Raw genomic sequence first — 22146 nt, 5'->3', positions numbered from 1 at the left:
TTCATGCAGCATTTATCTTTGCTTCATCCTGTGAATCCAGGGCATCTTCAGCTAACCAGAAAAATACTTTTCACCTTACTTTTTTCAGAAGAATTTACACAACTAATAAAGCGATTCTGAGATTTCTTTATTGCCATTCGTAAACTGTGTGATATCCCTGGCTGAGTTAGGTTTAAAGTCATCTTTGAATTTGACCAACATGTGTCTTCTGACTTGAAATGACTTGGATCTGAGAGTCAAGATTAGGATGATGGCAGGGAGACCTTCCAACCAAAAAGACTTGGAGATACTCATCACATAATACTGGTGAGAACATGCGGAGAGCTGCTCAGCAGTTATACAAAGGGTTTAATTGCTGCAATGCTACTAATTACTGGGAAGGGTAGACATACATTTTGACATTTTAAATTAATGTTAATCCTTTCTCATCGTTTTATTATCTTTTGAGAGATTTCAGTCTAATTTCCTCTCAGACACAAAAACGTCTTGATAAAGGAAAATAATTTTAATTTTAAATCTGCCAGAAGTATAAATAACTTTGGCTTAAAATGCAATGACAAAGTATTTCCCCTTTACAAACCAGTTTTAATAGCTGACAAAAAAAAAAAGATGACTGAACATTTTCTTTAAATGATGATTTCATTTCAGGGAAAAAAATCCATATGATGGGTATTTTTCATGGTTTTGAAGCTTATGAGAACAGTCGGTATATCTTAAAATCAGTAACCAGCTCATGCTCTCTATCGTCCTCATGCAGCTTGGAATCTTTTTGTGCCTTGTTGTTCCTGTTCCTGGTTTAGGAAGATGTAACTTAATAAGAACATGTGTAAATTGCTTAGTCTGTGCACCAACATTACCTTGAGTGGCAGATTTGTGGTAGTGATGCACTGTTTACAGTTGCAGTATAGTAAACTGGTACAAATCTTTCTGCTTTAGCATCTTTAAACATTGGACAAAAATGATTACAGTTTGAGTTAAATGCTGAATTGACAAACCTCTGATGTTCTTGATGTTTGTCTGAACAACAACTAAAGATTTCATGACAAGTGATGGTGTGTTGTTCTTTGAGTCAGGAGGTGGTTCTTGCGGTTTGAACATGCAGAGCAGCTGTGATTGTTTCACTAAATATCAGCTCAAGCTGCTGGTAGGCTGCAGTGAGGCACCTGTGTTTACATGTGGGTGGTCGAGGTCAGGAGAGCTCCCACACAATGGGGGAAAGTTTCTAAACTTCTGCTCATTTTAGAGCTTGACTCACAAATAAACAGTCTTAAATTTTCATGGTGGCTTAATTTTATTGAACAGGGCTGTAAAAACCAATTGATGCCAAAAAGATTTATTCTATTGTTGTTTTTTGTAGGTGAAAATCTATCCAAACCAACTGGACCCTATGTGAAAACAACCCAACTGGTTGCTCCACCCTTGGCGACAACAGCTGCCTTTTCCATCACGGTAAAGGAATTTTGGCCCACTCTGTTTTTTAGAAATGTTCTTTTAAATTCAGACACGTTGGAGGGTTTTCTACAATGAAAGGCCTGTTTATGGTCATTCCACAGCATCTTAAGTGAACTTAAGTACAGAATTGGCCACTAGTCAGTTACAGCAATTTGTCCAGGTTCTGAGGAAGCAAAGCAGCCTCAGACCATCACACTACTACCACTATTTTTGACGGTAGATATGGTGTTTGTTTTTGAAAATCTTAGTTTAAAACCAGATGTAAAGGGACACAATTTCGGAAAAAGTTTCACTTTTGTCTCCCTGGTCCACGGAATATTTTCAAGATATTTTCAAGACATTATTCCTGGGAAGGTTCGCCACTGTTCCTTGTTTTCCCTATTAGTGGAAATTGATTCTTACTGTAGTTAACAGGGGGCCCAAAGATGTAGAAATGTCTTTCTAGACTGATGGATTTTAGTAAGTTTGTTTCTCATGTATTCTAAAAGTTCATCGGGGATGATGTGATGCTTTATGAAATGTTTCAGCCTACTTCATGCTGTCAGACAGAAGCAGTATAGGTGATGTCTTGATTCTCCAGGTCAGTCATTAATCAGACCTAAGTGTGAGTGAATCAAAAATAAATAAAAAACTAATTTACACTCTAACAATGGGGGACAAATATTTTTCAAAAAAGGGCCGGTTTGGTTTTATAGCTAAACTGCTTTTTTCATTTCCTCTGTTTATTATTTTTTTTGGATATTAAAATCTCCTTTATGATCTGAAACATTTAAGTGTAAGAATATTAACCTACATCAATATCATGAAACAATAAGTATTTGGGAAATGATTAAAACATTGTTGCCAACCAACTTGGGATTTTATTTCCACCTGAATAAATGAACTGAACCAACAAATGTGGAGCATGCTGTAATATTGTATTGTACCATAATTATGGACTGTTGTTCTGTAACCTATTATACAGTAAAACATGTACATGTACATGAGTGAAAGCTCTGTGCTGTACCATCTGTACCATCAAGTTCAGATGAACAGTTTCTGGAACTTAAGCAGCAGCAGATGGAGAGTTTAATCAGATCACATCGTCGCCATAATCAGAAAGATGTTGTTTTCTAGAAATACTTTCCTTAACTTTGTGAAAAAAACATGTGCCATTCCTGCAGAGGAACAGCAGAAAATGACGTGCATACAGTCAGTTATCTCCAAGAATGTGATTAGATGTTACTCACCATATCCGAGTCATCATCCTCTTCACAGAGCCGCTCTGCCGCGCGGGGGTCTCCCACCACCCTCAGCTCACTGATCGCACCCTGAAACACAACATGTCTCTGGTGTTTGATGTTTAATGATACATATAATCATTCACACACACACACACACATCCATGTTTTACTATCTTTATGAGGACTTTTCAGTTACTTCCGCTGACTTCCATTCATTTTCCTTGAATTTTAGTGCCTAACCCTAACCCTAACACTAACCCTAACCAGTTAATACCTAACCCTGACCCTAACAATAACTCAATTCATACCCTAGTCCTAAACCTAACCCCTGTCCCAAGAACGGAATTTGAAAAAGTGAGGACTAGGAAAATGTCCTCACTTTGTCAAAATGTCCTCACTTTGTGATAAAAATACGAAAAATGGTTCTCACTCAGCAACAAGTACAAGAACACACACACACACACACACACAACATGCGTTGCTCCGGACATATAAACATGAATGTTTGTCTCTGAACTTGTTGCTGTGGGATTCCTGATATTCCCGGGGAATTCCCCTTCTCTGCTAAATCAGTGGGTCCATTGAAGTTTCTGTCTGTACCTCAAACACACAATCTGTTACAAGCTCTCACAGTCATATCTACTCTGCTATCAATGAGCCATTAGCAGTGTCTGTGGAGGAGCTTTCTTTGGTGCTATGTTTGAAGTTCACTCTTTGGGACACATTATGTCCAGAGTGAAGCATTAAAAAGATTTTAAAAGAACTTTGAGGACAAATAGCAACATTTGAACCTTCTCAGTGAAGACCTTTGATGGCACTATTTAGTGCTGGCATTTTCTGTCCAAGGTTCAGATTTACAGGCTTCTTTCATCACAGTGCATCAGATCTTCAACATAAATCTTAAGATTTACTTTATAAATAAATGTAAACAGTGAATGCAGCACACTACATTTAATGGAATTCATATTTATTACATACTCTAAACATTAAGATGTTCAAAGATTTAGGACAAAACATAATTCAATTAGGGAAAAAGATAAATTCACAGGACTGCTGGAGATGTGAATTTCTAGAATCAAGAAAAAAGTTTCAACCTCCTTTGAATCAGTAAAATATTCACAAAAATGTTCCATTCCAAAATTCTACACTTTTCCAGACTTACATTTTCATACATTTTAGTAATTTTTCAGTATATTTATCAACTGTTAATACTAATGTGTAATATAATTTGATGTGATTAATATTTTACAGTGTTTGGGGTTTAATATCAGTGATTTCTAAGCAATAAAGCAACAAAAGCTCCAAAACTGCACACAAAACCCAACTTATGACCTATGCCCCAGCTAACCGTCGTAAATATAAATCACCATAACTATGTGCATGTTGGGATACATGTGCGGGTATGTGTGTGTGTGTGTGTGTACTCATTTATGTTGACTTGGTTTTCTAATTATCTCAAAAAAATGTGTTTAAAGAAAAGGGCACATGGAAAATGGAAAACAGCCAAGAAACTATTTCTTTGGAATGTTTTTCTCATACTATTCCAGACTTTGGAAAGGCTAAAGCTTATTCTATGTATTTTAATACTTTTAAATGTAGTGCATTATGTAGTTATTCTAATAAGTCAGCAAAATAAAAGAACAATGTATAAATATAGAAATATTTGGCTTTAAAAGTTGTCACAAAATATTAGAAGTAATCAGGCTAACTTAGTGTAGAATCTGTAGATGAATACACTTCTATTGAGTTTTAACTAACATGGCATTAACAGCATGATGCCAATTTGTATATATATATGAATAAAAACTGTTGTTACTTTATTTGGAATAGCACTATTAAAGCTGCGATTAGCAAAGTTATGTTTGTTTGTTTCACAGGAAATGGTCCAGAAATCAAACCAAAAGATTTTCTAACAGTATACTTTTCACATTTTATTCATGCAGCTGCTATAAACTGAAAAGAAACAATATACTTTTGCTACTAGATAGAGCAAAAAAACAAAACAAACAAAAAAACAGTATTTAACCAAGATGGGAGAACCCAACTATATTTCTGTTGTCTGTGGTCCATGTGGTCAAGTTGTTACATATCAGTGAAGGTACTGGTATCTTTGTAGAAACCAATACTGATAAATGCTTGCTTCATCTTCTAAAATCCAATTAGAGTACTTGAATGCCCGTGTCTTAGCTAAGAAAAACTGAAACCTTATGCTGAGTTGTGTCTGCATGCCCAGTGATGCATGGACCACTGGGAATAAGCTCCAGCCTGCAGCGAATCTAGACTTGGCTTGCCGTTTATGTATTTCTTAAAATTGTACATCGCAGTAGTTGTCTTTCATGTGCCTAGATGAACGTTTTATCTGTTTCACAGTACTTAAATAAAAACAGGATTTAAATAAAGTAAAGCATCAACCTCACAGTGAACATTTAAGTCTTGTCTTACTGTTAATTTTTTATTGCTTTTTCACAACAAAGGTGGTAAAATAGTTCAATAAAAGCAGCGTATTTAGAAATGTAGGCGTAACAGAAATAGAGTTTATGTGTAAAATAAAAAACAGTATAAAACTGAGTTAAATTGGTTTGCAGAGGGTAAATTGTAAATGACAAAATTTATTAAAAAAACCTGAATGACACATGACATCATAGTGAGTTTATTCCAATTTTATTGTGCTATGTTAGTGTTTTTAGGATTTTAATAGATTTTTATGTCTATCTTCTTTTTTAACTGTTGTGCAGCACTTTGGTCAACCACATGTTTTTATAATTCAAATTGCTATATAAACTAACATGGCATGGGATGATATATACACACATTTATTGATATCAGATTATATTCCACTATAAAGTCAATTGTGTATATATGTACATTCAAAAAAATATTCATTATTGAGAACAAAGTGTCTGTACAAACTTGGCAATAAACCTGATTCTGATTAAAAACTCTGTTTAAAAGACTTTCTCATGAAATACTGATAAATGTTAATAAACTATTCAAATAGGGATTTTACAATGAGGTTGGAGTTTTTGGCAGAGGACTGTAAACATGAAATAATTATGTTTTAACTCCTGCAAAGTTAAACACAAACAAAGGCCAATATATATATATATATAAAAAAAGAAGAGAAAATGATCCATTCATCCATCCATCCACCTTCTAAGTCCACTTAACCTTTCATGGTCTTGGGTCTGGTGTACATCCATCCATGTTCCATATTGGAAGCCTGACCTCTGTAGAAATATCTGCCATTGATTTAAAGTAAACTTTACTGAACCACTGCAGACCAAACTGCTGAGATCAGTAGTTGTACTTAATTACTAAGAATAACAGTCAGGTGATCTTTCAGTTCCTTGAAGAGGATCGCAGGGGGATACATGTTTGGTGTATACTTGATTTAGACTAGTGGATCACATGAGAGTCATTAGTTTCACATATTTATTATAGCAACAGAAAATCAAGTCAGTGAACTGGAATGAACCAAAGTTCTGTCTCATCACAGTGAATGTGGACTGCAAGAAACAGCAGAAGACCCAGTTCTTCCAAGCTGATGTTAGTTGTAAATTTTTTCAAATGAATAAAATTTACTTACCTGAAATTTCTCAGGATGTTCCCCTCCAGCTTGACCAACAAATACCCCGGCACCGGCCTCCAGCTTCATCTCATCTGGGGATCTCTCGATTCGCATCACCTGATGTTCTGCATCACAGTTCAGGTAGAACATCACTTTGTCATCCTCCACAGCGACAGCAAAACGGTTCCAGGTGTCCTTCATGGAGGGCACACGGAACCTGGCCGCCTCGTAGGACTGCTTTGCTCCGGGCTCGCTATAGTAAAAAATGACATTCTGCTCGGTGCCCTGCACGTCTGACAGTTTGACCCCCACATGTATGACCTGCTGTGAGGAGTCTGTGATGGAGAAGATGATGCCACCATCATCAGAAGTGGGTTTCAGGTTGAAGATGAGGGCAAAGTTTCTGTAGAATGGGCTGGGGAGGTGTGCACGCGCGAGCTGGCCTGTGGTGGAATCTGGACCAAAGAGGTAGGCGGGGCTGTTTTCCGGGCCGTCCACCTCGGGGAATATATCCGGAGGAGGATCTCCAATCAGCTGCAGCAGCGAGACTCCGTTGTTTTCTGGACAACAGGAATAGGATGTCAGTTTGCAGTCTGAACAGAGCAGGTGGAGGTTAGAAAGGAGGGCTGCATGGCAGAGTTTGGTGTTAGACTACAAACTGTAAGGATGTGGGTCAGGGACAAAACATGTTAGATGCAAAAACAACATAAGGAACACTGTAAGTTTCTAAAGTACTTTTCTTCCACCTTTCTTATTGGCTTTAAAAACAGGTCCTCTCAAAGGATAACAGACGAATCAGTAATTTTTTACCTTAAAAAATACAGAAAGTGTTTAAATTTACCCGAATAATAGGAAAAATGGCAAAATGATACAACTCTAAACAAATTACACATCTACTTGGCCTCAAACACCAAGAGGGACAAATATTCCTTTGCTCACATGAGATGGACAATACAGGCCAAAGATCTTTAGTTTGAGTTGTTTGAGTTAGTTTGAGTTGTGTGTTTTGACCTCAGCATGTGAAGCACCTGTTGCACCATCCATCCATCCATCCATCCATCCATCCATCCATCCATCCATCCATCCATCGTTTTGAAGTCCAAACATAATGTTAAACAGTGAGGCTTATTTCCAGCTTTTTGCTTAGGTCAGTGCCTAAAAGATGGACGTGTTTCAGAAATGCACAGAATATAATGAGCAAAATTTACTCTCTAATGTGGTAGGATACATATTCATTTGTAGCAGCTTTCATCCTTAAACTAAACGTTCTCCTTTCATCAAAGAAAATGTTTTCTTGTATTGAACGAAAAAACAGAGAAATGACTTTCGGATGGTGTGTGACGTCTTTTGGAAACTTTGAAGAAGTGTTTCGGTTTACCACCTGGTGAGAAATAAGTGTATGTGCTGCTCGGTTCAAAGCCTCCCCACCGCTATGAGAGCAGGAGATCAACAGCTCAGCTGTTGGCTTTGTTCAGAAGCATGATGCTCAGCTGAACCCGAGAACGTCCTTGCTGTGAAACCATAAACATCAGCTGCGATCTGTCAGAGGAAGAAAGACGCTTTCATTTGAGTCTGAACTGACAGAGAGGCTGGTCAGGCTAGAACAGGACAGCAATAAAAATTCTTCCCATTACGCAGATGTTCTCTGCTTCATGTTTAGCTTCTGAGTGAGAGGATTGTACTGCTTCCCTATTTAAATACAGTGCCCTTGGCATTTATTGACACCCTTGACAAAAAACATGTCGAAAGCCTTAAAATAGATTAAACTTTTATTTCAGTAGCATCATGTCACACTGAAAAATTGCTGCATTTCTCCAGTAGAGAGCTTTGGAGATGCTTTTACCGCTTTAACCACCATGTTTACTGTGATTGGTGGAACATAAACTTCGGTCCAGCCTTGTTTGTCTCACTTGCAGCAGATTTAAAATTTTTAAACATTGCTTTGACTTTGGATGAACAGTTTTGGCTAAAATTTTGTATCAATATCCTGGTAAACATGAATAATATAATTTTATTTTTTATAACTGTTGGGACCCAGCCATGGAAACAACATTAAAACTCTGGTACAGCCTTTCTGGAACTTTCAAAATAAATTGCATTTAACTGACTTCCAGCAACTGAGGAAAGGGGGGTAGTAGCAGACTTCCCATGATGCCACTGTCTGAATAAGAGCACCCCCTCTCCAACAAGCCAATCTCTTCCACGCCGGTGTTCATCGGGATAGGAGGGGAAAGCGCGCTGATGTCTCTTTGCTGGCAAACAGACATAAACTCTTCAAACTGGATCCAAGGATGTCATACGATCATCGGTCATATGCAAAGTTAAGTACGAATGAAATACTGTATGTATTCCCCGTTCATTCATGAGGTGTAAGAGTTGCTTACTTTCTCTCTGAGGCCTGCAGAAGCAAACTGTCCCAGAGAAGTTCCCTACAGAGATGCGGTCTCTATGAAGCCGAGCGGAGCGGTCTCCCAGTCTGGAAGGAAGACAGCAGAGACCGCATCACCGTGGCTACGGTAACGTGCAGTGTGGTTGGAGGACACAACGAGCCGTCTTTCATCCACAGCTACGGAGGTTAGCTGTAGCTAATCATTGTTCACTGTGGATGCTTTCTTCAAACTTCGCCGCCCCAGACAGCTTTTCCTCATCATGGTCAGAGGTTAGGTTTGGGCAGAACAGAGAAATAGAAGGATTTAGATTGAAATGATCTAAATGTTTTTCATTTTATGAAGTTTGGTTTTGTTTGTGTTGAACTCAGCTATCTTGGTGCTAGCAGACTATCTGCAGCACACTGCTCAGTTTTGTGTTCTGTGTCTATGTGTTTTTAAAGTTAAGACAAACTTTATTTAAAGGGTGATTTTAAACACAGAAGATTGCTCATAACGCGCCGTCTGCGCTTATGCTATTTAACCCTTTTATTGACGGTATTTTTAAAGGTGTGGTTTGATTCTGGCGCTAAGTTATCAGCTTCTTTATTAGCTTCAACTGCTAACATGTAAGGACAGTTCTTGCTGCCAAATAATATTTACCCAGAAAGGTTTAGTTTTCAATCCAGTAAATAATGTGTCCCTAACATCATTTTACTAAATTTGAGAACTAAGTAAACACCATTAAGCCCCATTTCTCCAGAAAGATTTGGCTCCTTTCCCATTCCCTTAATAATATTTCTTTAAATATTATTTTAATAAATAAAGGCAGCTAATGAGACCCCGTTGAGAATTAGCCATCCAGAAGGTTGGTTTTATTCAGCAGATCATTCTTAAAATATTATTTTATTAAAATAATATTTTATCTGATCTTGCATTGTGAATGGTTGTCTAAGTTAGTTCCAAGACTAACTTCACGTCACTTCCAGATTCTTCAAGATAATCCTTGGTTCTCAAACATAAACATTGCATAGTAATGTTGCATCACTCTTTTGGTCATAATTTCCAATTATCTTTAATCGACTTGTTTATATTGTACATAGTCCATTAGTCTTCCTTATTCTTTAATTCTGCTTGGTAATTTAGTTGGATTGTTTTAGCAAAGTAAAGAGTTTGTTGATTGAAATATGTTTGACTTTGAGTTGACTTATTTTTGTTAATAAATTCTTGTATTTTAAGAAATTGTGTGAATTTATTCCATATATGTGCAGAGTTTATGCTGTTCAATAATTTTGTCCTAATACCATCGCCTTACTGGGCTGGTATTCACAGGACAACCCTTAATAGACCGAAGTATTATTTGATAAAATATTAATATTAAATATTAAATAATATTTTCCGATTCATAATCCCAACATAACCTTTATTCCAGACATAATTAGTCCATATCATTAAAAAAGAAAAAGAAAGAAAGAAAATAAAGAAAAATCACAAAGCATACAAGCATATATCTGGGGTCATTAATTTTGAAATTGACAGAGCTCTAACTCTTAAGTTCTTCGACACATTCAAACGACGCATAAATGTATACACGTAGATCCTCAATAACACATGAACATTTTACATTCAGAATTACCGTGTAGTATTTTGTCAAAAAAAAAAAAAAAAACAGCTGTAGGTGTATAAGCAAGCAGGTGTAATCTTGTATTCTCTTTATCCTTCTTTCTCTCCTCCACTCTTTCCTCCTTTTCTCCCCTTTTTCCACATCTCTCTCTTTTTTGAGCTTCATTTTTCCTTTTCATTTCAGTCTCCGTGTCCGTAACAATTGAAATATTCCCAAATAAGTTTATAATAAAGTTTCTTTTATAAATATCAAGCAGAACTTTAAAGCATTAGCTGTGATGCTCTGCTTGTGAAAGTAAATCTGTTGGGCAATTTCTTGGCACTCAGACAACAATTCTGAGCGATACTCTGCCGGACAGGACACGGTAAAAAAAAAATGTTATAAAAAATAACACATGAAAAGTAGGAATGTTGCTCATAAAAAACATTTGACTTCCAGGTGTCCATCTTTGAACCCTGAAGTAGATTCTAAATGCATCCTGAAAGGCTACTTGTAGTTTCTTCATTGCAGCTTTACTGTAGTTACACCACAGGTCAGCCACATAGAAGGAAGTACAACAAGTTCAAAAAGGTTTCCCTTTAATAACGTCTGTGCACATGTTACATTTGTGTGCCAAAATATTAGCTTGCATATACAGCTTACAACACTGTCATTTAACATCTTCTTCATCACAAAGATCACTCCTTAAAATATGACCGCCGGTATTTCACTTTACTCACAACATCCAAAAATAGTTTTTCCTAAACAAAAAGATGGAAAATTCAGCTTCTAAACCTCTTTAGTTGAAACAATCATACTAACACTCTTTTTAGGATTAAGCATGATGTCAGACTGGACACCATACCTAGCACAGACCCTGAGAAGCTGCTAAAAACCCGCACTAAAGGGAGACAAGAGAATCAAATCATCCGCATACATTAAATAATTGACAAGAAGGTTACCCACCATACATCCAGTCTTATGAGCACTTAATTCAACAGACAAACCATCAAGATACATGTTGAAAACAAGTGAGGACAGGACCCATCCTTGTCTTACTCCATTGGACACTGAGAACGGTTCAGAAACTTTCGAAACCCAATTAACTTGCACAATCGGATGAGAGGACCTGAAATGTAAAATCCTGATTAAATTCATAGCCAAGGGATACAAAAACCTCCATTTTGGTCATACATTCATGTGCATCAGCAGTGCATATACTGTGATCAAGCCAAGATGTTGTATGCCATGCCTTACTAATATATATAGTGCTGTCTACTGGCAGATTTTATTTAATAGATGATACCAGGTTATTAATTTGACAAAACTGGCCTAAATGTTGCCCAAAAAGGGAACTTGTATTAGATACATGAGCATTCATGTCACCAACAATAAAAACACAATTATATTCACACGTGGGCGGACAAACCAAAGGATATTCAAATCCAGCAAAAGGAAAAGTGGCAAAACTGGAGTTCTTCTGTGACCTGGTTTCAGCGAAAGGACTGGCTAACGGCAAGTGTAGCTAAACAATCTCTTTTCTGCTTTTCGTACATGGTGTTTGGAGGAGACACAGCTTGGACCCAACAAGGAATTGTTGATCTTAAACATTTCTCATATGAAATACAAAAAACACAAATCCAGCACAAGTCACATTGGTAACAGTGTAAAATTGTCCATGTTGGGCAGGGTTAACATCGCCGGTCAGCTGGATGAGGACCACCGCGTCGCTGTACAGAGACGTGTTTACCCAGATTTTGGATTGCATTACATTTTGCAAGTCACACGAGCTACCATTACGTAGGACCGATGAATCTTCCTAATCCCTGAATCAGGGTGTTATCTGGTTAACCAGTTTTCTTTTTTAGACAATCAGTTGGCAGAACACCTGCCAAATACACAGGTGGCCAAATACACCTCTAAAACCAGCCAAAATGAGCTGCTTGATTGCATTTAATGGGTTTATCACAGTGGCGCAGTTGGTAGCACTGTTGCCTTGCAGCAAGAAGGTCCTGGGTTCGATTCCCGGCCAGGGGTCTTTCTGCATGGAGTTTGCATGTTCTCCCCATGCATGCGTGGGTTCTCACCGGGTACTCCGGCTTCCTCCCACAGTCCAAAGACATGCCTGTTAGGTTAATTGGTCTCTCTAAATTGCCCTTAGGTGTATGAATGAGTGTGTGCATGGTTGTTTGTGTGTTGCCCTGCGATGGACTGGCGACCTGTCCAGGGTGTACCCTGCCTCTTGCCCATAGACTGCTGGAGATAGGCACCAGCTCCCCTGTGACCCACTATGGAATAAGCGGTAGAAAATGACTGACTGACTGGGTTTATCAACAAAAAATTAGGGATGAAATATCAGAAGCACCATTTGTTGGGATGCAAGCAGATGAAACCAAAGATGTGGCTTGTGTGAGCCAGTGTGCGATTGTGCTCAGGTACATCACTGAATGCACAGCAGTGGAGAGATTCCTGGGCTTTTTGCAGATTGACAAAAACCATGTTGGGGACACAGCAAACATGTGGAAGAAGGTGATTTGGTCAGACGAGACCAAAATTGAACTTTTTGGCCAAAATGTGAAACACTATGTGTGGAGAACAAACACTGCATATCATTCTGAACACACCAACCCCACTGTCAAATATGGTGGTGGCAGCATCAGGCTCTGGGGCTGCTTCTCTTCAGCAGGGACAGTGTGAATCTACAATATCCATAGTCATGAAAATAAAGAAAACTCTTTGAATGAGAAGGTGTGTCCAAACATTTGGTGTGTACTGTATATATATCTATATATATATACAGGGTTTGGACAATGAAACTGAAACACCTGATTTTAGACCACAATATTTATTAGTATGGTGTAGGGCCTCCTTTTGCAGCCAATACAGCGTCAATTCGTCTTGGGAATGACATATACAAGTCCTGCACAGTGGTCAGAGGGATTTTAAGCCATTCTTCTTGCAGGATAGTGGCCAGGTCACTACGTGATACTAGTGGAGGAAAACATTTCCTGACTCGCTCCTCCAAAACACCCCAAAGTGGCTCAATAATATTTAGATCTGGTGACTGTGCAGGCCATGGGAGATGTTCAACTTAACTTTCATGTTCATCAAACCAATCTTTCATCAGTCTTGCTGTGTGTATTGGTGCATTGTCATCCTGATACACGGCACCGCCTTCAGGATACAATGTTTGAACCATTGGATGCACATGGTCCTCAAGAATGGTTCGGTAGTCCTTGGCAGGGACGCGCCCATCTAGCACAATTATTGGGCCAAGGGAATGCCATGATATGGCAGCCCAAACCATCATTGATCCACCCTCATGCTTCACTCTGGGCAATCAACAGTCTGGGTGATACGCTTCTTTGGGGCTTCTCCACACCGTAACTCTCCTGGATGTGGGGAAAACAGTAAAGGTGGACTCATCAGAGAACAATACATGTTTCACATTGTCCACAGCTCAAGATTTGTGCTCCTTGCACCATTGAAACCGACGTTTGGCATTGGCATGAGTGACCAAAGGTTTGGCTATAGCAGCCCGGCCGTGTATATTGACCCTGTGGAGCTCCCGACGGACAGTTCTGGTGGAAACAGGAGAGTTGAGGTGCACATTTAATTCTGCCGTGATTTGGGCAGCCGTGGTTTTATGTTTTTTGGATACAATCCGGGTTAGCCTCCGAACATCCATTTCAGACAGCTTCCTCTTGCGTCCACAGTTAATCCTGTTGGATGTGGTTCGTCCTTCTTGGTGGTATGCTGACATTACCCTGGATACCGTGGCTCTTGATACATCACAAAGACTTGCTGTCTTGGTCACAGATGCGCCAGCAAGACGTGCACCAACAATTTGTCCTCTTTTGAACTCTGGTATGTCACCCATAATGTTGTGTGCATTTCAATATTTTGAGCAAAACTGTGCTCTTACCCTGCTAATTGAACCTTCACACTCTGCTCTTACTGGTGCAATGTGCAATCATTGAAGACTGGCTACCAGGCTGGTCCAATTTAGCCATGAAACCTCCCACACTAAAATGACAGGCGTTTCAGTTTCATTGTCCAACCCCTGTATATATATCTAGCCTACAAATATCACCACCAGCCGCCACTGAATATAATATAATATAATATAATGAAATTTTAATAACATATACAGGATCAAAGCCTTCATCAGGAGCAACAATCTGATGGTTTCTGGTATTATTGATACAGTGGTTTTAAAAAGTTAAGGTTAAGCTGCTTTCCAACATAAAGTTCAGATGATTAAAAGTCATTTAATTAAGATTTATGAGTTTTCACCAGTGCTTTGCACTAAATACAATAACTCGGTAAATCTCAGTTTGTAAGACTCACTGTGTTACCTTACAAAGATCAGACAGCAACGAGGCATAATAATAATTCCACCAATCTCTATATGTGCAAAAAATATCTGCATTTTTGACAGTTTACTCTGTGTTTAGTGGTTTTAATAATCATTGACTTTGAATTTGACTTCATATTTTTATTATTTATTATTATTTAAATTATTAAATTTATTCTCAAAAGTTGAGGCAGATATTTTTTACTAAATTGAGTTAGATCAGGTTTTCTGATTATGTCTCAAATTTGTGTTTCTTTCAGTAGCACAGTGGCACTGATCCGGCTTGTACTGGCTGAAATCACTGATATCTGTAATACATTTGAGCTCATTTTTTTAAACAGGTAAATCTAAGAAACATCAACCATGCAGGTAAAATGTGCTGCAGATTAGCCCGGCAGAGGGATTGGTTTTAAATCCAATGAATGAATTACAAGATTATTCCCATTTACACTCACTGGCTACTTTATGAGGTACAACTTGCTAGTACCGGATTGGACCCCCTTTTGCCTTCAGAACTGCCTTAATCCTTCGTGGCATAGATTCAACAAGGTACTGGAAACATTCCTCATAGTTTGGTCCATATTGACATGATAGCATCACACAGATGCTGCAGATTTGTCGGCCAAATGTGCTCTATTGGACTGAGATCTGGTGACTGTGGAGGCCATTTGAGTCCAGTGAACTCATTGTCATGTTCAAGAAACCAGAGATGATTCGTGCTTTATGACATGGTGCGTTATCCTGCTGGAAGTAACCATCAGAAGATGGGTACACTGTGGTCATAAAGGGATGGACTTGGTCAGCAACAATAGGTAGGCTGTGGCGTTGACACGATGCTCGATTGGTACTAAGGGGCCCCACGTGTGCCAAGAAAATATCCCACACACCAATACACCACCACCACCAGCCTGAACCGTTGATACAAGGCAGGATGGATCTATGCTTTCATGTTGTTGACGTCAAATTCTGACCCTACCATCGAATGTCGCAGCAGAAATCTAGACTCATCAGACCAGGCAACGTTTTTCCAGTCTTCTATTGTCCAATTTTGGTGAGCCTGGGCAAATTGTAGCCTCAGTTTTCTGTTCTTAGCTGACAGGAGTGGCACCTGGTGTGGTCTTCTGCTGCTGTAGCCCATCCACCTCAAGGTTCGACGTGTTGTGCGTTCAGAGATGCTCTTCTGCATGCCTTGGTTGTAACGAGTGCTTATTTGAGTTACTGTTGCCTTTCTATCAGCTCAAACCAGTCTGGCCATTCTCCTCTGACCTCTGACATCAACAAGGCATTTGCGCCCACAGAACTGCCGCTGACTGGATATTTTCTCTTTTTCTGACCATTCTCTGTAAACCCTAGAGATGGTGGTGCGTGAAAATCCCAGTAGATCAGCAGTTTCTGAAATACTCAGACCAGCCCGTCTGGCACCAACAACCATGCCACGTTCAAAGTCACTTAAATCACCTTTCTTCCCCATTCTGATGCTCGGTTTGACCTGCAGCATATCGTCTTGACCATGTCTACATGCCTAAATGCATTGAGTTGCTGCCATTGGCTGATTAGAAATATGCATTAACCAGCAGTTGGATAGGTGTACTTAATAAAGTGGCCAGTGAGTGTATACATCAAAGCCTCTACCAATAAACCTTTATCTGATTTTTATTAAACCCAAATCAGAGGGCACTGATGAGCACGCTGTTGGTTGATGTGTTTACAGATGGAAAAAAGGGTTTTTAGTATTTATGCATTTAATACACAAAAAAAAGAAAAACTGATTGTTTTTCAGGAGCTCACCCGGTGGCTGATTTCTCTTGCTGATAGAGTGGTGTATCACTAATTATCAGTATATCACCCTGACAATCACCTTTAAAAAAAACCTTGAAGTATATGAATGAGGCACAGGTTCAGAAGCTTTCAGGTGCACCTCGACTGCTGTATGAATGGCAGTTTACAATAAACAGTCATTTGCACTGAGCAGAGCAGATGTTTACTTAGATAAACTCAGAATGGGAGACCTCCAAGGTCCCAGCGAGGGGCTTGTGCTCACATGTTTAAACTTGGCATCCTATGAGCTCATTCATAACTAAAGTGGGGTAGGAAAACTGCAAAAGCGTATAGTAGTTTAGCTCTGAAATGCAGTATTTCAAATTCATGTTACTTTTGGTGTAGAAGCTTAGCAGTGAAAAAGCAGAGAACATCCAAAACTTCTCATGCTTTGAAACGTTTGTGACATGAGTGATGGAGAGGATTTCTCTCTGATTGTAATAAGTTTTCAGCTAGACTTCATCTCTCCCAACCCTTTCTTCTAAAGTTCACACATGTAATTAACTTTAATACTTTTGCCAGAAGTTCATATGTGCATGTGTATCTTGTTGGAAACTTTCTAAACCTGTCATTACAGAAAGGATCACTTGCACAGAACAGATGTGCTCTCCGTTGCATGCAGATTTGCAAAAAGACGAAATGTTTCTATGAACTACAAAATCTGTAATTTGCCAGATGCCAGTTGGGGACTGTAATTAGAACATTTTAAAGGTGAAATCTAATAGAGGTCATAACAATTGACCCATTTTGGGTGTTTGCACAAGAATTTGTTACTAAATCTGGTCCAATGAGCATAGTCCCTCTCAGAGATCTGATGTTAGTCAAAAATGTTAGCGACACAAAGCTTTCATCATTACCATTTTAAGTACAATCTGAATTCAGGTTCCCATAATGGCCTTTGTTAAACAATGACTGCTTCAAGGTCAGCTGAGCACCAAAAATAAAAGAGCTGTCGATGAAAGGAGCTGCTGAGTTTATGGTGACAGTTTGTCTTGTCAAGCCGGCCGCCTACCAACCAGGAAAGCAGTTCTTTGTCTCCTCCCAGCATTCCAGGATGGGGTGCTGCAGTTTGTGATAGTTGTGGTGAAGTGTCCATACATTGGGACACCATGCACGCAGCTTTGGGAAATCTGGTTTGATATAATTTATCAGCATTTCAAACATCTCTCCAGGCCTCCTGTCAGAAGCAGAGATCTATGTTTTTACTCTGTGAGAAGCTTACACACCACAGCCTAGCTAGGCATTGCTGCTGATCATGTTCATCTGTTTATGACCACAGTGTGTCTCCTGATGGCCGCTTCCAGCGGAATAATGCTCCATGTCATAAAGTACAAAATAATTCAATCAGTTTTACTGAACATGACAATGAGTACACTGCACTCCAAAGACCTCCATAGTCACCAGATCTCAATCTAGCAGACGCTTTGGGATGTGATGATGTCAGATCTCATATGCTGTACAGCAATTTGGACTGGTTGAATGCTGCAGGCAGCTGGATTTGAACTTTAGCTACGTTTTCTCCAGTATCTGTGATGTTTACATTAAGCTTAATGTTGTTTAAAGTGAGTAATTCAGTTAAGTGTAGAGCAAGTTACAAACCTTATTACTGTTGAAAGATGTGTACGCTGACATAAAATTTGATTCAGTCCACCTTCTCCACTGTAGCTGCTGAAGAATTTTAATGTTCCCAAATAGCAGAGTTCAATGACACCTGGAAGCCCTCTCTTTTTGTTCTGGTTTCATTTTTAAAGTTTAACTACAGAAAAGCATATTGCATCCATACTTCTGCACATAAACTTTTTGAATGTGTTCAGGTAAAAAACAAAGCTGTATTTGTTTGGTACATGCCCTTACCGAACCAATAGGCCCGTACCGGATATTTTCAGAACAAATACTTGTACCATTTAACCCATATCATGCAGATTCTTGAAAGCACTAATTTTCATCTTTGATACCTTGTCTGTTTGTAAGAATTCTTCAAATAGCTGTTTCAATGCTTTGTTTTGTGTCCAATCTAAAACCGCCTTAATAGCCACAGTTCTAAATTCAAGCTGTTTGGAGCCCCAAAACCAATGAAATGGCCCCAGTTATATGGCCCCTGTGCCATATCACAAAAAGGCCCCTACTCCACACCAGATACGAAACACACCAAAACATTAAAATTCAGACAGAAGGTTGATGGTTTCTGCTGAGTCTTGGAGAAGTTTTCTGGGGTCCACTAAGACTGTAGCGTTCTCCCTATGAAATGCATTGGAGTTGGAATAAATAACTAACTCTGACTGCACTGTTCAATGGTTAGGATTAATTGGAATGTATGAACCTGACTTTTGTGAAGTTCCTTGAGACAACATGTGTTGTTAATTGGTGCTATACAAATAAAACTGAATTGAATTGAACTGAATTGGAGCATGAGAGTTAATAGACGGTTTTAAGCATACCCAAAACTTCCATGGTGGGATTGTGCCAGTGAGCCTGGTAGCAGCAGTGGTTGGTTATGCATGAGGTATGGCCTCCTTGCTCCTGCATAGCTTCATCATCAGAGCAGACACCAAGCAGCCCTGATGTCATGCTAGTCTCATGTCCAGATTGCAGTGGTCAATAAATACCGCCCAAACAGGCCCCCCTGCACATTGGTTGTTGAACAGGACTTTGGGTGTAAAAGGGCTACCAGTTGGAGAGAAGAACGGCACACACACCTCCAAATTGTGCATAGGCTAATTGACTGAAGTGTATTATAAGATCTTCAGGCTGCAGTTCACATATAAAATGTATTTACAATAATAAATACTAATAATAATAATTTTGCAGCATGACTATGAGCCAGTTACATTGGGTCTTAAGAGCTCAGTGTTACTGGCTCATAGTAATTAGAGAAAAAAACAGATTTCAAATTTTGTGTGCATGATTCCCCCTGATTGCACTCACTGAGATACGTCCACATAACCTGATGAAAATACTGAAGATGTTTTTCCTTTCACAACAAGGTGTAAACTAATGGTTGGGAGAAGAAACCTCCCATTTATTTGGGAAATTCTGTGGAATAAAATACACTGCTCAAAAAAATAAAGGGAACACTTAAACAACACAATATAACTCCAAGTAAATCAAACTTCTGTGAAATCAAACTGTCCACTTATGAAGCAACACTGATTGACAATCAATTTCACAGCTGTTGTGCAAATGGAATAGACAACAGGGGGAAATCTTTGGAGATTAGCAAGACACACTCAATAAGGAGTGGTTCTGCAGGTGGGGACCACAGTACCTATGCTTTCTGGCAGATGTTTTGGTCACTTTTGAATGTTGGTGGTGCTTTCACACTTGTGGTAGCATGAGACGGACTCTACAACCCACACAAGTGGCTCAGGTAGTGCAGCTCATCCAGGATGGCACATCAATGCGAGTTGTGACAAGAAGGTTTGCTGTGTCTGTCAGCGTAGTGTCCAGAGCCTGGAGGCGCTACCAGGAGACAGGCCAGTACACCAAGAGACGTGGAGGAGGCCGAAGGAGGGCAAAAGCCCAGCAGCAGGACCGCTACCTCCACCTTTGTGCAAGGAGGAACATGAGAAGCACTGCCAGAGCCCTGCAAAATGACCTCCAGCAGGCCACAAATGTGCATGTGTCTGCACAAACGGTTAGAAACCGACTCCATGAGGATGGTATGAGGGCCCGACGTCCACAAATGGGGGTTGTGCTCACAGCCCAACACCGTGCAGAACACTTGGCATTTGCCAGAGAACACCAGGATTGGCAAATTCGCCACTGGTGCCCTGTGCTCTTCACAAATGAAAGCAGGTTCACACTGAGCACGTGACAGACGTGACAGAGCCTGGAGACACTGTGGAGAGCGATCTGCTGCCTGCAACATCATTCAGCATGACCGGTTTGGCAGTGGGTCAGTAATGGTGTGGGGTGGCATTTCTTTGGAGGGCCACACGGTCTTCCATGTGCTTGCCAGAGGTAGCCTGACTGCCATTAGATACCGAGATGAGATCCTCAGACCCCTTGTGAGACCATATGCTGATGCTGATGGCCCTGGGTTCCTCCTAATGCAGGACAATGCTAGACCTCATGTGGCTGGAGTGTGTCATCCGATTGAGCACATCTGGGACATCATGTCTCGCTCCATCCACCAACGTCACGTTGCACCACAGACTGTCCAGGAGTTGGCAGATGCTTTAGTCCAGGTGTGGGAGGAGATCCCTCAGGAGACCATCCACCGTCTCATCAGGAGCATGCCCAGGAGTTGTAGGGAGGTCATACAGACACGTGGAGGCCACACACAATATTTAGCCTCATTTTGACTTGTTTTAAGGACATTACATCAAAGTTGGATCAGCCTGTAGCCTGTTTTTCCACTTTAATTTTGTGTGTGACTCCAAATCCAGGCCTCCATTGGTTATTAAATTTGATTTCCATTGTTGATTTTTGTGTGATTCTGTTGTCAGCACATTCAACTTTGTACAGAACAAAATATTCAATGAGAATATTTCATTCATTCAGATCTAGGATGTGTTATTTGAGTGTTCCCTTTATTTTTTTGAGCAGTGTATAAGATCTTCGACCTTAGTGCAGGTTTGTGTGTACTACCAGTGACAGTAGCATTGAGGTAGGATAGCTGGGAATGTGGCAGTAGCAATTTGATTGATTCTCACTCGAGTGAGCTTTTCTGACTTTGTCTGGACTCAAATTTAAACTTTTTTTCATACTAATTTCTGCTTTTTCAAGGAAGCACTGCTTAAAACATTAGTCCAGGTAGACATTGTTACAGTACTAACAAGTATCAGGTTAAAAAAGGACTCTTGATTGAAAGGTCACCTAGGAAGGAGGATCTAGCTCTAAAAAGCATTGCAGTTACATATTTGCTTTAAATTTATGTAGTTTTCCACCTTAAAAAGAATCAGAAGCTTGTAGAGGCACAGCAAAATTGCTTCTAAACAAGACTAATACACATTCCAACAACGCAGAGAACACCACCACCCTCAACAGCCCTTAAGAACTTCAGGCCATCATCCAACTCAGAACATCCCAGAGCTTTAACAACTCAGCTTCATTACTTTTTGGTTTCTGCTTGTACAACAAAAACCTGAGGGGTGAAAAGGTGTGGAGCAGTAAAGTCGCTGGACAGTACTGCAGTCGTAATGGAAGCTCAATAGGTTCGGCCAAGTCAGACTGAATCCCTGCCAAGAACCACCGCCAAGCACCAGACCACCTCTCAAAATGATTCTCTGCTCAGAGGAACCATGATGCAACTAATCAGTCAGATCACTAGAAACAGACACAAGACACCAGAAACCACATGGCCATGGACACAACCTGAATATGTCAATTAAGCATGAGACTGACGGTTTCCTCTGCAGGATAAAGTCTCGAACCCTCTGAAGTAAATTGCAGTTGACCTTTATTCCCTGATGTGAATGACTGCTCATCTTTCAAGAAGGAGTCCGGTAACCATGGAAAAAGGTAATTAAAGGAGTTATTGAGCCCTAACAATCCTGACCCCTGACAGGGAAACGTTACAATTAAGTGATCCAGCCAAGAGAGCTGTAGGTAATGAAACATGTCTGAGGCTTGTCATAATCAGGATTAAGATTGAAGGTCAGAGGATATCAGAGTGGGTGGACACCATGAAGAAATCATGAGACTAATAATCATGAGAATGAAGGGTTTCTTTTAGTTTAAAGGCAATTATTAACATAGTTTTATAACAAGTATCTTCAACGTTTATTGAAATCAGAGCCACAGATAAGATGCTCATA

The 22146-nt window shown here is 39.6% G+C and overlaps 1 protein-coding gene across 3 annotated transcripts in view; it reads right to left on the bottom strand.

Annotated features, from left to right (window-relative positions):
• The window catches only part of col18a1a (collagen type XVIII alpha 1 chain a), a 104917-nt gene that overhangs the window by 26009 nt on the left and 56762 nt on the right, over positions 1-22146 (bottom strand). For all 3 annotated transcript variants that reach the window (XM_047370492.1, XM_047370491.1, XM_047370490.1), the window contains 2 exons: positions 6262-6803; positions 2682-2762 (listed from right to left, as the gene is read on the bottom strand). In XM_047370492.1, the coding sequence (XP_047226448.1) occupies positions 2682-2762; positions 6262-6803 (623 nt within the window). The remainder of the gene's footprint in view (positions 1-2681; positions 2763-6261; positions 6804-22146) is intronic.

This window comes from Girardinichthys multiradiatus, chromosome 7 (genome assembly GCF_021462225.1).
Source record: "Girardinichthys multiradiatus isolate DD_20200921_A chromosome 7, DD_fGirMul_XY1, whole genome shotgun sequence".
Lineage (NCBI taxonomy): Eukaryota > Metazoa > Chordata > Actinopteri > Cyprinodontiformes > Goodeidae > Girardinichthys > Girardinichthys multiradiatus.
Note: the sequence above shows the minus strand (reverse complement) of the source record. Positions and strands in the feature narration are given on the sequence as shown.